The sequence below is a fragment of the Sipha flava genome, unplaced genomic scaffold (assembly GCF_003268045.1).
Source record: "Sipha flava isolate LNK unplaced genomic scaffold, YSA_version1 134_pilon_pilon, whole genome shotgun sequence".
Taxonomy (NCBI): Eukaryota; Metazoa; Arthropoda; class Insecta; order Hemiptera; family Aphididae; genus Sipha; species Sipha flava.
The window spans coordinates 815885-834423 of record NW_020271760.1 but is presented as its reverse complement, the minus strand read 5'-3'; the positions used below and the strand labels follow the sequence as shown (position 1 = coordinate 834423).

The window sequence follows — 18539 nt, the reverse complement described above, 5'->3', positions numbered from 1 at the left end:
TATTTTGAGGAGGTGAAACACCCATCCCCCTTAGGCACACCCCTGTCGATTTAATATCGGGAGAAATGGTAAATAAAGTATTTATTTTGATAGCTATAATTTGATAAAAACGTATTAAAAAAAAAAAAAAAAAATGAAAAACATAATTACGTTAGTGTATATTTTTCTCTCATTGACAAAATTACTAAACACAGAAAACGTAATCGTTAGGGCTGTATGCACTCGATCACAGAAGTTTCCAAGGGTTACCTTTTAGATTTTTTCACTCTAGTTGCAGGTTTTTTTCGACCTACTTAAAATTTAATTATAACCATTGCGACAAAATGGTTCAATAAAAAGTGTCGACAAAATACCATAATAAATATCTCACGCACGTTTGTGCACAAATTTGTCCCACACTGTCTATGAAATATAGTTTCAACCCGAAACGATAACCTAACCTTAATCATTCCATCTTTAGATCATATTTAAATATTTCTAAGATAATGATTTCCGATTACAAATAAATCATAAAAGTTGTAAATATTGTTGTGTCAAAATAACATTAATTAAAATATCATTAATTATGTAAAATTATAGTATAAAATATTATGAGAATTGATTATTGAAATAAACTATTATACTTGACTTAACATATAGTATATATTAAAAAAACATTTTTCGGATGACTTTTATCAAAAATAAGTACAGGATCACACTCACAAATTCTCATTTAAAAATGTAATACTTTTGCTTTCTTTAATTAAACTTCAAGAAATAATAACGTAAATTTAATATTATCATTAAAAATAAAAAAAGTCAGTGCAATTAAATTGTCATAAAAACATTATAAAAAAAAAATGTAAAATTTAACTTTACGATAAAGAAATAAATATATTTTTATAAAGTAAACAATAAGCGTTAATTATTCTATGGCGAATTCTCGATTTTGTGATTCTTATTTACCACAACGTAGAAAAATGATAGACACCCTTGATTCAAACTGTAAAATCACTTTACAAAACGGTACAAAAGCACCTAGTTATTGTCCTTAGCTATTGTTGGTGTGAAGTCATTTCACCAAATGTTTTGAACGGAAATCATGTACAGGGTAACGATGCGTACCCGAAAACGCAACTATTATGAGAGGGGACAGTCCGCCGGAGCATAACGCGTCACCGGCAAAGTAACGATTCTTGACTGTTTACAAAAAACGGGAACCGCGATAATATATGACAACAAAATTGTGTTAATTTGGGTGTTATCTATTTTCGTATAAAAAAAAAAATAAATAAATAATTCGTTTCGGGTACCAAATTTACCGGCGCCATATTTAACCGCGTAAGAATTTTACAATTTTACAATTTTTCAACTTGGTATCGTGTAGTAAAATTATTTTCAAGATTATAAAAACAAAAATATACGTGTTAAGAACAAATAGTTGCATAATAGTTACGATAAAGATCAGGATAATTTGTTAAAAAAGTCTTAATTTCTATTTTATAATAATTTATTTACTATGATTATTTATATATAAATATATATATATAAAAAAAAACCGTAGTACTGACTATGAGTTAAATAAAATTGTTTAATTGATTATCCACTCGAGAAAAATATATGTTACTTTATTATAATTATACCAGGTACATTTTGCGCAAACGGGCTGTCGAAAAAAAAAATCTAATATTTTTAATTGTTGGGCGTAAATGGGCGATGCCCGTCCATTCGAATCGGATGCCCGTGGACCGTTGCACTTGTATTATGCGAATAAATTTAAGTGAGTGCCCCACAAAACGGTCGTCAAGAGAACGTTTTGTCGACATGAAATGATGGTGTAAAATCGAATACGACTAGCAACGGTAAATAGTAATTTATGCGTGACTTCCACTCCGGAAAAAAATAAAAATAAAAAAAGTACCGTTGCTTAAGTTTAACGTGAGCTTTTGTGCCCGCCCTTACACTACGCCGTAGCTCCTCTATACATGTGTGTGTACAGGTATATCGATAAAGAGAGCTAACGGATACTTTGATGTATTCACTACGGGACCATCGACAACTGAAGCATTTGATTGCAACAGTTTAGTTTTGAAACAGCTATTTATAAACTAAAGCAAAAGTTATATGTATGAACAGAATAATGTTATGAATATAATATAGGCTAAGTGTTTTTTTTTTTTTTTAGGGAGCGTGAGCTACACTAATGAAAATTATGTTCAATAACCGATAAACGCATAGCTCTTGGTCAATATTATTGACGCTTATCTCCTTTTATAACATCAATACATTTATTGCAGTTAAAGTCTGTCTTGTTCCTAAGGGTTGGTTAAGTTAGTTACTTGGGTATAAATTCAAATGTATTCTTTTTTTAGGGATTTGAAATCGATTGAATATAAACTGAGCCCGTCATTATTGCAACTGATGGGCTGATTTAATTTTTTAAGAACATTTTTTAAGATAACAATTTGTTATAGCGAAGGAAAGTATATATTAGGTTTTTCACTACATGTATACGAATCATATACAAATACTTTTAATTTTAAATAATGCTCTCAATACTCAAGATAAAATATAAAATTTTAGTATCTAGTGTGATGCAGATTTTAAGCATATATTTTGTTTTATAAACATTATAAAATGTGGTAAGTGATGAGAAATTGGACGTAATTACGATTAATCGTTACGTATATGTCGTTTGATGAACAAAGTTAATTGCTTATACAAAAAAAATAAAAAAAATTCTACACGTTAAATATAATATTGTTTGTCTTGTTAATTGGTTTTTTATTACACGCCAACGGATTTATCTAGAAATTGCACTTGCCAGGTGATCCACACATTTCATGTTTTATTTTATGAGATTTCCGTAAAAAATATTTTTCAATGAAAATTTTAAGCTCGAGGCCCTCGAAGACGCGAAGCCCTGGAAAAATGCCCCGTTTTGCCAATCCCTAACGTCAGCCCTGGTATAGCCTCAAACGATCGCTTATCACTTTTTGCCAGTCGACATTGTACGTTCCAGGACATATGTAGTGTACGCCGCTAACTTTGGTATTTTTCATATTTCCATTGGCATCTGCAGAGAGACCAAACTGATAATAATAATAATTGTTCAACTCCCCTGTAGCTTTTCGGAAAAATGTAACATTTCACGGATGTTATTTTCGTTGACGTTTTGTCGGAAAACGAATTTTTAATTTTTCAATAGTTACCGTAGGCTGCAGTTCTCACTGAAAAAAATTCGATTAAATACTCGTCGCCGTAATGGGATGCACAGACACGTTCTTCGGCGGTAGGACGCGTCCAGTATAATAACACACGTGTTACACCCGAATACAATTACCGTCGTGACCGTTGAGTCCGTAGGGCCAGTGGGGTAAAAAAAAAAAAAAATTCAAAAATAATATCCAATCCACTACGCGATTTCGCGTTTTGCTCGGTAATACGCGATACGTGATATTATCATCGTTGTGTCCGTAGCACTCGGTCCTCTCGAAATCACGTTCTCGCGAACGATTTCTTTTCGTCGGGTCGGCCGCGTTCAGTTCCCGTCCGCGAGCACGAAAACTGTCATCGTAATTTTCGCGTTTACAAACGGGTTACTGACTGCTGCGTGACACGTTTTCAGAACCATCGCCCGTACGACGGAATAAAACGTAAAATACATGATACAAATTTATTTTTATTTTTTTTAGGCCATTAGGACGTATCGCAGCTTCCATCATCCCCTCCGCACATTACGGTTACCCCGTCATAATCTAATAATAGTAAATTTGGAGGGTATTTGTAACGCGAAAGAATCGAGTAGCGCATTTTAACGACCAGGAAGTAGTACAGATAAGTGTTCAGTATCGAAACAAAAAAATTTACTGTGAATAGTTAAAGAGTTATGGGGCACAGACCTATCCTCGCATTCGCAAGATCTTAGTTGCGCTACTGATAAACCGCTACCTCAAGTGCGGCATTATACTCGTACATGCACATAAAAACATAGAACGTGTTTTTCAATCGGTCAGTGTATTAATAACGGATAATAATATACGGTACGAAGGGCCGAGGATTTTATTACATTCATCGACGCATAGACATTAATAACATGTTATCATTAGTCTACGATAATTTACATCGATAACATATAACATAATAATTGGCAAAGCCCCACATAAGTACATGTTTCAGAAATAATTGAATAGTAAAACTGGTACACGTATACAGCGTTAATCGAAAAATCGTATTATTTACAAGGCCTATACTAATAATGGTTTTTAATCGGAGAACCGCGAGCAGTGTGTGTTTAACGAATTCAAAAATTTTAAGCTCGAAATTCGATCACGTACACTTGCCACAAGAGCATTTCTACATATTTAAGAGAATAAAAATAAAAATTCCACCTTATTTTGCATGAAGTTTTTTTTATCTGGTTTGGATTTTCATTCGTTACTATTAATTTTCATGAAACGTAACTTGACTGTGAACGATGCTCTCAAGTAAAAAATGTAATCGAATCAAAGTCAAATCATTATCGGAGAAAATCGCAGTTAATCGTTATTGACATTTCATAGGGTTTTTTTTTTTTAATTAAGTTTACAACAATAATCGATTTCAGATTTCTCAAATAAAAATGTGAAACAAATCGAAACACATCCCAATCGTATGGTTTCAACGAGAAATATATGTATATTTATATTTGATGAAAGATTCAACGGATAGGTGCGGTTGTGTTTTAGGCGTTCGCGTCGAGCCAACAGAACGCGTCGGACGTGCGGCCGATAATCGTGTTGCCGACGCCGACGGCGGACAACCGGAAGTTGCGACCCGAGAACGCGGTGCTGACCAACGACGTGGACCCCGGGTCCATGATGTCGCTGTTCAACGTGGCCGCGGCCAACAACGTGAGCGTCGAGCAACTGGCCATGGCACTGAGACACCGGCAACAGTGGCCGTCGTTCTACTCGGCGTCCACGGACACGCAACCGGCGACGACCACCACCGCCACGACCAGCACGACCAGTACCACGACCACCGCAGCGCCGCCACCGCCGACCACGACCACGACTGCGGTATACGACATGCCGGATGAGCCGCCGGCAACTAAGAAGATCGCCATTAAACCGTACAGGTACGGGCATGCGAGCGGCCACAAAGTGATGAACGCGCCCAACGAGTACTACCCCGTCGGGTACGACAAGAACTTCGACGATCACTTCGTGTCCAAAGTGGACTTGCCCGACACCAGCTTTAGCTGCGGCGAACAAAAGCATTTCCCCGGTCTGTACGGTGACGAGGACTTGGGCTGCATGGTGAGTAAAAACAACCAACCGGTTAGTCTTAGTCACCGATGTCCGTTTTCGCTAGGACCGGACGACGGGTTTTCATGACCGTTTCGCTAGGGGGAGGGCGACATTGACGTCGAGAGTGAACGTTTCAAAAAAAATCTAAAAAAAAAAAAATAATAATAATGGTTCAAAAAATCTTACTCAAAACAGTTCCATCTTTATCGCAGTTCCGAAAGCTGAAACGTTTAAACGAAAATTATCATTATCCGCGCCATTATGATGGTATTGTACGTTATCAGACTCGTTTCATCACGAATTCGTGTAAATCATTCGGCTATTATCCGTAGTGCGATTGTGAACTCGTGCGTTCAAATCGACTTTGGAAATTTTTATTTTCGAGGAAAAAAATAAATAAAATGTTTTGAAATAGCGTCATAGTGAACTTTTACTCGTTAACATAATGATTTGCTGTTTACGCTTCGTCCGCGAATCATTTCGTAGGAATAGGACGGACGAGTTATCACGAACACTTAAGTTCACCTTAAGGTAACCATTGAAGTTCCATCAAAACTGCCCGTGAATTAATGAAACATAAACATTCGATGTCGAGGGAAAAGTTTAGTATTTCAGATCCAAAACGGAAAAACCCGTCCGTTACGCATAGTTATCCGTAGAATATCGAAATGTATTAGTATTAGTTTTGATAGAAGTAAATATATATATATATATATATTCATCTACCAAAGTGCACGTAAGCGACGCAAGTGAAAAATTGCATACGGCGAACACACCCGCCACCGATTCCTATTCACAGCATCCGAAAACGGTGTATATGGATTAGGGATGGGAAAAAAACAACGATATTTTAGGTCGATATACCGATATTTTGTTTTTGATTAATCGATTAAACATCGATATTTATATTTGAAATTTTCAAATTTTTTTTGTTTGTATTATTTTAGTATGCAGTACATCAATCGCTATATAGTATACGCTATACACTATACAGTTATAATCAGAATCCTATGTTCATGCACTAAAAACTGCATAAATAAGAATGCAATTATGCACCAACATTTGATCAAATATGAATTCAAATATGAATTAAAAATCCTTATTTATGCACGAAAAAAATGTATAAGTATTTTTTTTTAAAACAATAAGAATTATCCATTCATATTTTTAAAATTTTTATTTTATTTCTTCCATTACATTGTATTAAAATTATAACTAATGAACACACTCTACGACCAAAATGAGAGGAGATTGGTATTGGTGTGCAATAACATTGTTTCCGTGGTACTGCTTTTAATTTATAAAACTTAAGTCATAAAAAAAAAATAAATTATTGATAATATACTAAGACCTTCAAATAAATTCGGAAAAATAAATAAGAATGAATTCAACATTTATTTATCTAATTTTTTTTTTGAGTTTCACAAAAAATAATTTTGCTGAATTTACATAAAATAATATGCAATAATAACTCAAAAAAAAAAATCAACTATATTCCAAATATATCAATAAACACAAAACATGCAAAAACATTCTCTATTAAACTTTAAATTTTTTATTACCATTGTTATGAAACGGATTTTTATCTCAATTAGCATATTTTCCGATGTAGCAATAACACATGTAAATGTATGAACTTACAAGCCCAGATTATAAGTATCTAATATGTATTTAAAAAATATAAGTTAAACAATAATATTTTAACTCTTGACTTGATTATTTAATAAGGCAAATAGTACACTATACAGATAAAAAGATGTGCAATAAATGATAGATCTAGAGGGAAAAACATTTTTTCGATGTTTTTAAAATTCGATGTTCTTAACATCTTTTTCATCGATACATCGAACCAGTATCGTGCCTATCATAATTAGCGCCCGGTTACAAATATAAATTTTAGCTCCCTGACCCCTCTACAAAATTTTTTTGGACCATATAATTATAGTTAAGCTAAAACTATAAGGAGAGTACTTAAGAATAGAGGATTTTATATAACTACTTATTTTGTATTTATTAAATTAATAAAACAAATAATCAACGACTAAAGAACAATATAAGTAATATAACTCAAACTGATAATTTGACGCCATGTTTTCTCACCCTGGTCTACTTGATTGAACAAGTAACCCTGAAATTTCGACTCTAGATTTAAATCTATAGTTCCCGTTATACCAGACAAATTATGATTCAACGATCTTACTCTATCCAAATCCCTAATAATCAAATTTAACCGATTACGCATAAGCCATCATCTATTACCTTCTTGTTTGTAATTTAAATCTTAATGATTCACTTCCAGTGGTGAAATTATCGGGAGTGTTGGGTGTAAAATTCACAGAGACCCCCAGTTTTGGAGGGCTCTAAGATATCTTCTAATATTATCTTTTTCTTCCCTTACAATATTCCTATTATAATCTATAATATACACATATTATATTATTTTTATTAATATAATAACAATAAATAATAATATAAGTCTGGAAATTTTCACATTGGCCCCTTATGATCAAGTTACGCCCTTTTCTACTCACTCCATTTAGAAGAAAAAAATTCTGTATCCTATCTTATATTCTCTTTGATTGTCCTTTCTTACCTACCAAATTTAATATCTTTATTAGTCTCTCAATAACACATTCAATACCTTCAGCATTCTAAATTTAAAAATCTGCTCTCATTCTAATTATTTTCTTCATTCACGGGACTGGTTTCTGTATATAATATTTTATTATTTTAATATTTTTATGTCATATGTTTTATCTATTGTATTTTAATTAATTAATCGATGTATTTTATTATAATTGTCGAGCTTAACAGTATATCTGAAAAGCTCTATAAATAAAAGAATAACTTTATAGGTAGAACAAAACATGTAGATAATAACTTATCATTTTAAACCGGTATAATTTATTTACGAATTAAATTTATTCGATTGTACAAAAAATAACTTACGTTTTTAAATAATTGCTAATGAAAAATAATTGGGTACCTTTGCAACTTCTGCATTCATGAACTATGATGTGAAAACTATCTATCATAGGCGGGTTCAAAATAAAATCGTACAACTCGATCAAAGAGGGCAAAAATAAATACTAATACTAAAAATGAACTAGCAACGCCGCCGATCAAGACAATGTTAATGATGTCGAATACGCACCGATACCATGGCATTACACGTGTTAAATATTTTAAGTTAAATTATATAGTTCACTATTAGTAATATTACTTAGAATTACTTGTGAAAAATCTTTTGGCACCCCAGTGTTCATGGCGCCCAGTACACAGGCACCTCTCGCATCCCCCTAGGCATGGCCCTGCATCGAACACATCGATATTTTAGAAATCAATAAATTGCTCAAACAATTTTCATTGCCTATCCCTAATATGGATACATCTACGTATCTCTTATTAAATTTATTTCGAGTCCAAAGAACGATAGTGCTCACCATCTCACCGTGACACCTCCACTTTGTCAACACCGATTTATTCGCCTCCCCCTTAGCCCTAACCGATGACGGTTTAATAAGGGATTGTGAACGGAAGTGTATTATATTCTTCGGACCGACGCCACGTTTCGAATTCGACTGTACAGGTCTGTTTTCTGTGAACGTCACGTCGCGACGGGTCGGTCGAAAATGATTGCTTAACGAACTGCAAATAGAAGTGCATTTTGTTTGTCACGTCGATGACGTGTTTCGAATTTGTCTGCATATTTTTTCACGGAGCCTGTGTTGTTCGACGACGATTCCTTAAGGGATTGCGAACGGAAAAGTGTATTTTATTCGTCGTGCCGATGACACGTAATCATGTGCGTGATAAATGAGCGCACGTGCCATCGTGGTGAATGCGCGAGGGTAAAAAATAACGAATGTGTGACAACAATTGATCGACTGTAGTGTGCGAACGCGTGCACGATCTCGAACAAATCGATTTTAATTTTGAACAATCAAATGTAATGTTGAATCACGTATTCGTTGAAAAGTTTTACGGACATCATCATCTTATAGTTCCTTTTCTATTGTAACACTTCGTGTTGGTTTGATTTTCGACAATTATTTTCCTTCTCCCGTCACAGTCTACATTCAAAGGCATTCGTAATGGAGCGATAATAAATTGAAATAAATGACAGACGAACGCGTTTCCGATAATCGAACACCTTGTTCGAAGAAAAACGATTAGTGTGCACATTTAATGCATTATTTTACTTATTTTTGAAATAATAACAAATATTGAAAAAAAAATATGTGTTAAATATTAACTAATGCTCACAATGTTGACAAGTGTTCACTTGTCTAGATTTATCTTAGATTAATATTTTGTTATTCTAAATAAGGTCATCTAGGTATATTTTTTATTGATCAAAAACGCCAGAATTGATCAAACAAAAATTTGAAATTTTTATTTAAATTGTCAATCAAAGTTTATAAGTTAAAAAATATACAAATACAATTTATATAAATATATAAATGACAATAATTTTTTTTCTTATGACATGCCGGTAGGTATAATGTTATTGTTTATAAATAGAAATTGAATATATACAATAATTAAACATATGATATATTTTAATATAATATATTTTAGTTCTATGAATACAAAAATTAAATCGATTTGAGTAGTATAAATAAATTAAAGTGTTTGAATATAAGTTACAAGATTATTTACGTTTTCAGCAATCGCGCATTCACTTTATAATGATCTAGAACTGTAAATTTAAATTTAAAACGACAAAGGTGTTTTTATAATTCAGTACAATGTATAACCGTGACCTGCATTATAATACTTACATAGGCAAAGTGTAAAACAAAACGTATTCACAAAAAACCCTTTTAAAAGAATGAAGATTATAAAAACAAATATTGAACAGTTTAAAATATAACTACTGAAGTAGAGATAGCTTTTTCTAAATTTAAATTTAAAAAATAAAATCAAGTTTATCAATGAAAAAATTCAAAGTTAAAATGTGATATATATGATATGGAAGTTTTTTTTTTTTTTTTTATTTATTTAAACTTACAATGTGTCAACATATTACATGTTATTACAAGGTATTATTTATATAATAATGATACGGTTAAAAGAAAATAATAATGATGTTGTGGGATGAAAATAATGGATAACTAATTTTAGAGAGAGATAATAGTAATAATAATAATAATATATATATATATATATATATATATATATATATACACATACATTGTTTCATAGATCTTTTGATAATATTTTACGACCAAAATAATTTTAGTAAAAATTAAGTTATAAATATTTTTATTCAGTAAAATACACTATCTAAAATATCTAAAAATAATATATGCAACTGAAAAAAAATCATCTAAATTGAAACTATGAGTTCTTATCGTCTGTTACGTATAACCTTTTATCAGATTCTACAACTAAAACTAAAATTACGGCATACTAAGTAGAATATTAAAAATATTATAAGTAGTAATTTATTGGATTTTTTTTTTTTTTTTTTTTATTACTCACTTTAACATTAAATTGATTTTGTACGATAAAGAGGTAAAATAAATAACATATTCTAGATAAAAGGGAATACGATTAATAGTTACATTCACGAGATTACTGTTATTATGTATAATAAAACGGTTCTTGTTAAACCTATAAGTACAAATCGAAAACAAACCATATTCAACACCAATTATAGTCTTATAATATCTAGAATTAAAGAAAATGATTTCACTACAAAATCGCAAATTGCTCCGAATAGCACTTTTAACTGACCTTGTGAGGACAAATAGAAAGTCGATTACTAAATTTAACCTACCTTCATTTAAGTAGACGACACGACGTTGACATTCACATATTAATATGTATTGTTCCTTATAGCAGTAATATTCATAGGCACTAATAATTTCAGTTTTAGTAACGATAGGTGTTCAATAAGATCGGTATACTAATAATTTTATTAAAATAAGTTTTTTTCGTAAAAATATCAACAAAAACATCGATGCTAAAATTACCCAATCTGGTTGATTTTATATTTGTCACTTTGAGCATAAGCTGTTTATTTTTATTATTTATTATTTAATTATCTACTTATACTTACACAGTTTAAAAGATTCGTATTCTTATAAAACTATCATAATGATTTTACTTATACTCGTTTTCATTAATTTATGATTTTTATTATTAATAAGGAGTTAATTGTTACTAATACTTAGTGTGATATATTTTATTTGACAAGTAAAAAATATAGTTTCCAGTTTATGCATAAGAAACCACTATTATTCCACTCAGAGACTACCACGTATCTAGATCCTCCTATGTCTTATACTATTATAATTCTTATTGTTTTAACAAACGGGATTTAAAAGTTTAAACAAAGTCCATTCGTAGAAATTATAACAATTTTTTCGTTTTATGTTTTTGAACATTTTATCGTGCGATTTTATTTTTATCAATATAAAACTATAAATAGTAAGAATTACTTTATGAATTAATAATTTATACTTTGATATATAATATTATTTCTAGCTCTCATTTTTTTAAACAATTATTCGATAGTCAAACTTTAACAGTACATTATTAGTTAAAATGTTGTATATTTTCTGGATTTTATTAACATTTAATGCATTCGTATTTTAACCACTACTAAAAATTACTTATACAGACATTATTATTTTATTAAATATTATTTCATAAAATATTGAACTGATAGCAAATAAATCACTTTAATGATATTTAGAGGTAAACTTTATATAAATTAATAAATTGTAGTTGTAACATTATACATAATATATTTTATGGCGTAATTATTTACATTTTATCATTACAAAAAAAAATGAACTATGAAAATTTAAAATATTCAAAATATAAAAATCAAAAACATTTTTCTTAATTATATTGAATTCATAAAATATACTTTAAAATTTATTAAAGATTGCCTTAAAATATAATTTCTTTCAAAATATAATCTTAAATAAGCCATAGTTATGAAAATGCAGTTTTTAAATACGTTTCTGATCCATCAAATTTTTGTTCGTAATCTTTATTTATAATAATTTCGTTTAAATCATTACTGATACTAAATATAAATTTTGATATTAACAATCAATCATAATTTTCATATCACTTAATGAGAAACCAATGTTGTAACAAACAAAATTGAAAATTTCACTTCATATAAATTAAATAAACATTAAACATATGAGGCACTACAAACTTTCTATAACTTTTTTTGAATCTGAACGTTTTTGATAATCTGATAAAACTGCGTAATGTTAATATGACTGTGTTCAATCAAGGGCTGATGTAGAAGACAGTGTATAGTTAAATTATTTTCGTGTTTATATGTTAAATTTTAACTAAACTGTAATTAGTATACTAATTGAGGTAAATACATATTTACGTAGATAATGGTTTTCATAGAGACTGAATTATCGCTAACCCCAAACTATCCACTTATACTAATGATAACCCAATGAGAAGTTTAGGATTGTCCTTTAATATTCACAACAATCCAAAAATGTGTTATGATTATACTTCTATAATATAGGTTCAATTAATTTTGTACAACATTAATTATGAAATGGAATGTTTAAATGCATATTAGCTGAACCGATTGTAACTTACTTCATAAAAACATTATTTGATTTCTTCCTCGCCTCGTTCAGTTTATTGTTTAAACAAAGAATATCCATAGCAGAAATTTCTCGTTTTCGGATTTACGATATTTACTACGGAGTTATTTATTTACCTTCGATTACGCGTACATAACTAAATAAATGAACCAAAACTAATAGCAATTATATAAATAATAATCAAACGAACGATTCGCACCAGAAAATAATAACATATTGACATATCTAGTTTTTTTTCAGTGATAAATTCACCGTTAAAGCGTTCGACAGTTTCCGTTTTAATGAAAAATATGAAACTACAATTATCGACGGCGGAAAAAATAAAAATAAAAAAAATAACGTCTGTACATTTGTTACGGCTAAATTATTGCAGTACGAGCGGCACTCAAAAGTTCACAATCCCGGTTAGTGCGATGTTCATTAAATTCGCTGTAGCGGGTATTAATAAAGAGCGTTCTAAACGGACGAAATTAATTTAAAACGGGACATTATGGTTCTCACGTCGGTAGATAAATCATCGACGCGTGAGGAGGGAAGGGCTACGCTATCCGATAAGTATACGCATGTTGAGCAGTAGTGTTTCGTACGCGTAATATTTATCATAATAATTATAATTTTTTTCGCACCACACCCGGATCAACGTCGTAGCGTTAATAGGACACGTCCGCGGGTAATAACGTGCGATTTTAATAGAAAAGATGTACGGTATTGTGGGAAACGCTAACCAGGGGTGGGCAACTGGGGGCATTTCATCTGGCCCATGCTATGTTTTTAAATAATATCATACAGTTTTAAAGTTATCGTCTATCGACACAATAATTGTTATCTGGTTTAAGACACCGTTAAATGTTTAAATGTCATGTACAATACGTATACCATAGCTGTGTGTACCGAACTATTTAACTGTATCAGTGCCTTCGTATCATTCGTGTGTGTTGAATTTATGATTTTCGTGTACATAAATGCTAATCAAAATACATATTTTTAATTTTTTTGCTTTCCTTGCTCTGGCCCGCTAGATTTTAGTTTCCTAAAAATCGAGCCTCCAGTAACTTCGAGCCTATTCGTCCCTGGATTAAACGGAAAACGGTCGGATGAATATTACTTCGGTCGGCGTAGATAATGCACGGTCTCCCGACGAACGAAAATTCAAATCTCACACACAACCCGGTACGACGGGTAAACATAGCGTGTACCGCAACTTTGAGTACGTCGTAAATGTTGGACGCGGTTGAGCACTCGGCAAACGCGCGTGTTTCGCGAAGATAACAGGGATGTACACGCACCCGCGTTGGCCTTGTGCACCGCTGTTGGTTACAACGTCGCGTGTGGTAACAAACGGTGGTAATCATCGCGATCATAATAATAACGAAAAACGATAATGACACAGGGGCGGGCTGCAACGTTGGTCCCGTCTTGTCTCCGGAAACACAATTCGAGATGATTTTCCTCGGTGGATCTTAACATATTTTACCGCATTTTACCCCGTCCTGACCGTCATGGCCAACAATTACTATCAATCGCCGTTGTTTTCCAATAGCGATTATTGTTTATGTGTATTTATTCGCACTCTCGTTATTACGTTTTTAGTGTACCATCGTTTTTGCCGAGCGACCCGTATTCAGTTCAAAAGTCGTAATAGGACATTCTTGACTATTATCGTTTATCGTTTACCGATCAGAAGTCGAGATCACAGTCGAGAGTCAGAAAGCTGAAATGTATCCAGTTTTTTTTTTTTTTATTTCGTACATTTCGATTCTCGGTGATTTTTGTTCGTCCCGTAAACATTACATTTTTAGATACCCAGTGAAAACTCGATTCGTAATTTTAGCGTAGCCGATGTTTTCCGAATCAGTCGCACGTGGAGAATGTTTCAACACTGTTTTCGTGTCGTTCTTTTCATTCGACCCGTTTTCGAAGGCCAAATGTTTGCGAAATATGTCATCGCCTCGGGGATTACCGAGCAGTTACTAGTAAGTAAATTACTGGCGTGTTCCAGACGCAAGTTTGGTTTTTTTTTTTTTATTTTCCCCATTCGCAATGGCAACGTTTCCTTATTTCATTCGAGTTCAGATGCATATTTTATCAACTCGATGTTCGCCGAAGCGCGTCGTTTATTTCTCGATTATTAACTTTCATGCCAGCGTGTGATTGATCGAGTTAACGATTGAAAACCTCTAGTTAATGCGCGTCAACGCGCCGCCGGCGCGCCGGTCGAAAGACGGATACTGCGGTCGGATGTGTTGTACACGTAAGAGCGGCAGATTTGCCTACACGCGACGCCGCCGTGTGCCTGTGTAATAATAGACAATAACGATTTCGAATACGAACTCGGTCGGTACACGCCCATAATCGTCGTCGTATCGCGATTGATTTTAAAAATATACATGGGAACAACGAACGTTAATGATTTCCCACCGTGGAAAATCAAGTGTTCGTCGAGTGAACGCAAAACAGCGACGATTAGTAGCTGCGTCCACATGGGTGCCACCGATTTTAACGATAGGACGGCGTGTCTGTGAATGATTGAACCGACGCACGAACTTTTCGCGAGTTGTGCTGTAGCCCGATGAGCATTGTGATAAGGTACGGCGGTATATCATAAACCGTAATAAAATAATAGCGAGAAATAATATATTGAGCTAATCGTACTGGATTTATCGATGTACATTTGTTTCGTTCGCGTTAGCCGAAAACCCGCGTTCGCGCATAATACGCGCATTTTCATTCCGGTATACTAAACCCTGTCGGTGACGCGAAGCGATTCGGGTGAATATCCGTAGGGGATTGTGTATGGTTATATTATATAACAAATGTATGGATATCTATATTACGGAATTGTTTTACGTTAACTTTTTCGACAAGAAGGCGTAACAAGATCATGCGACTCGATTGATAGAAGTAACGTGGCAACATGTGTGACATGCATTATACTTCTTATACTTATCAACGTCGCAAAGATAGTTTTCAATACGGTACCGTCCGATGAATCGAATACGAATTATTGATGCGGGAATGAAAAAAAAACGAAAACGAAATCACAGATCGAACCGTTGCTTTCGGTGCGCTTATTGCCGATGATATGAAAACGATACATTCCGCTAGCTTATGTTGAGTACTTTTCGGAGATATTAAATTTTTACTCGTCCTGTGGAATCGAATTATTATTTTTACTAACTATGATAGTCCGTCTTTTGTTGTGATAAAATCTGAGTTCCAATTTTTGCCTCGTGCCATTGATTTTACAATACACAACAGTGTACAATTATTGTTAACTACGAGGTATAATATTGAGAAAACAATAACTACAGCGCATTATTATTAATATGATTGTTATTATTATTATTATCATGACATGATACGAGTATAATATCACGTATTACAGTAAGCAACACAGCGCGTGCACTATAATAACATTTGCGTGCGTAGGAATAGCGTGTGAACGTTATAATATTGTACGTCAGGGACTTCGGTTGTTCGGGGTTTTTTTATTTTTTTACTACATAACACTTTTGCACTGCGGTATTGTTTTACGTGCACTCGTAGCTGGTAATCTATACGGATCATCGCAAACGTTAATTAAATAATTTAACATAACGATCTTACATAATAACCACGTTCACTGCTAATGCCCGATGTTATAGATGCGAGACGTAGTACTTGGATAATTAAACGATGCGATTCCTCATTTTTATTCAATCATCTGCGGCGTGTATATTATCATCACGGTGATAACACTGCAGATCGCGTCTCAATCGCATACGAACCGCGATGAACGTAAATTAGTCTAGGAATGGTTCAAATTGTTAAGTAAATACTATTTGTTTCAAGAAATCGAGAGCAATCCAATAATAAACTTTATCGTATAAGTTAATGAACACGGTGATTTCCTATTAGGATTTTCAACGCGCACTGAAACGATTTGAGGCAGAACAAACCGTGTATGGCGCTTCGACGAATTTTAGTGTAAATAAGTACTCGTTATCCATTGACAACGGTTATTGCCCCTACTTCTACTGCACTGTACATTATATGGGTTTGTGTGTGATTCATGTCATATAAATCTGTATCTTCTAAAAGTTCATAAAATCCAAACTTTTGGATTTTGTTATCCATGTTCTGTATCTTTTTACCTACTAAATTGAATTTGAATTGTTGAACCTAACCGTTTTAGACTATTTAGAGTAATATTCTAAATAGCTTTGATTCATATAAACTTAATTTAAACGCATTTCGTTATAATTAACAAAATAATATCCTAATCGATTGTTTTGTAATCCAAAATTCTGGTTCGGAGTGATTTTAGAATTTACAATTCGGGGGAGTTGGTTTATTAAAATATATCTACACGTTTGAACAATTAACGAACGTGTGCGTTTTCGTCCCGCAGGTGTTCCACGTGTGTGCGTTCACCGATGACGGTCTGACGCAGAAGAGCTTCCTGTGCCCGGAGTCGACGCTGTTCGACCAGACCATACTGAAGTGCAACTGGTGGTTCTACGTGGACTGCAAGTCGTCCAGGAAGTTGTACGACAGCAACATACCCATATCGAAGAGCTACCAGCTGATGAAAGCATTAACGTTCTTCTCGTCATACGCGGGCGGTCCCACCGTCGACGCGTCCGTGGCCGCCGCGACCGCGGCCGTGTCAACTGCGTACGACCACGACGAAAGATCACCGGACAAGTCGGCCGACGGAGGGTCACCTGACAAATCAGCCGACGGACGATCACCGAACAAGTCGGCTGACGAAGGGTCGCCGGGTCAAAAATCGTCCACCACGGCGGTGCCGACCGCCGAATTCCTGCCCGCCAGCTCGTCCGCGGCCAGTTCCACCGAGATTCTGGACAACGTGTCCTTCCGGAGACGATGATTCGACGCGATTCCCGGGCCCCGGTGTTCTGCTGCTGCACTATCCCGTTTCATTTTTTACATTGTTTTACCCTCCGCCGCCGGTGTGGTGACTCGAGAAACGCGGTCGATTTCTCGTTTTATTTATTATATTACAATGTACTTTTCTTTCGATTAGTATTATTTAACTTATCGCCGATGCGCACGTTCGTGTCGTAGTGTTATTATTATTATTATAATTCTTTTTTCTTAGAGACTAATTTCTAGATTCGTACCTTGTGATATTGTGATAAAACTATACATGTTCAAAATTATAATCATTTGTGTACGTGTACATGTATAAATTATCATATTATTATTATTATTATTATTATTATTATTATTACTGTAATGACATTATGTATAGTACGCTTCAAATATGTTTTCGAATTGCTCATTTTAAATTTAAATTGTTATTACTTTGATAACATTATAATTCCATTCGTAGTTTTAATAAAATTGTTTCTTACAGTTTAAGTGTACAACTTGTATTAGACTTGTGTAGTATTATTTTTATAACGAAACTTTTATACGTTTATAGCATTTTTATTTTTATTTTTTATTTACAATTAAATTAATTTAAAGCGTATATAATTCGTTGCAGTTTTGACGTTATAGTTCGCTAAATATATTTTCATCCCCATAAATATAGACTTTATGGAATTATTTTACATCGAAAATGCCATTATAAAGTCCTGTGACCCATACATTGCAAATCGATATACATGTAGGCAAGATTTCACGATAATCACATTTTCACGAAATCTAACTATACGTT

At 33.2% G+C, this 18539-nt stretch overlaps 1 protein-coding gene across 1 annotated transcript in view; it reads left to right on the top strand.

The window, feature by feature from the left end:
* The window catches only part of LOC112679324, a 79755-nt gene extending 61456 nt beyond the window's left edge, over positions 1-18299 (top strand). Inside the window, exons 5-6 of the mRNA XM_025549084.1 lie at positions 4707-5279; positions 17262-18299. Of these exons, the coding sequence (XP_025404869.1) occupies positions 4707-5279; positions 17262-17744 (1056 nt within the window). The 3' untranslated portion in view covers positions 17745-18299. The remainder of the gene's footprint in view (positions 1-4706; positions 5280-17261) is intronic.
* Positions 18300-18539: the final 240 nt, after the last annotated feature.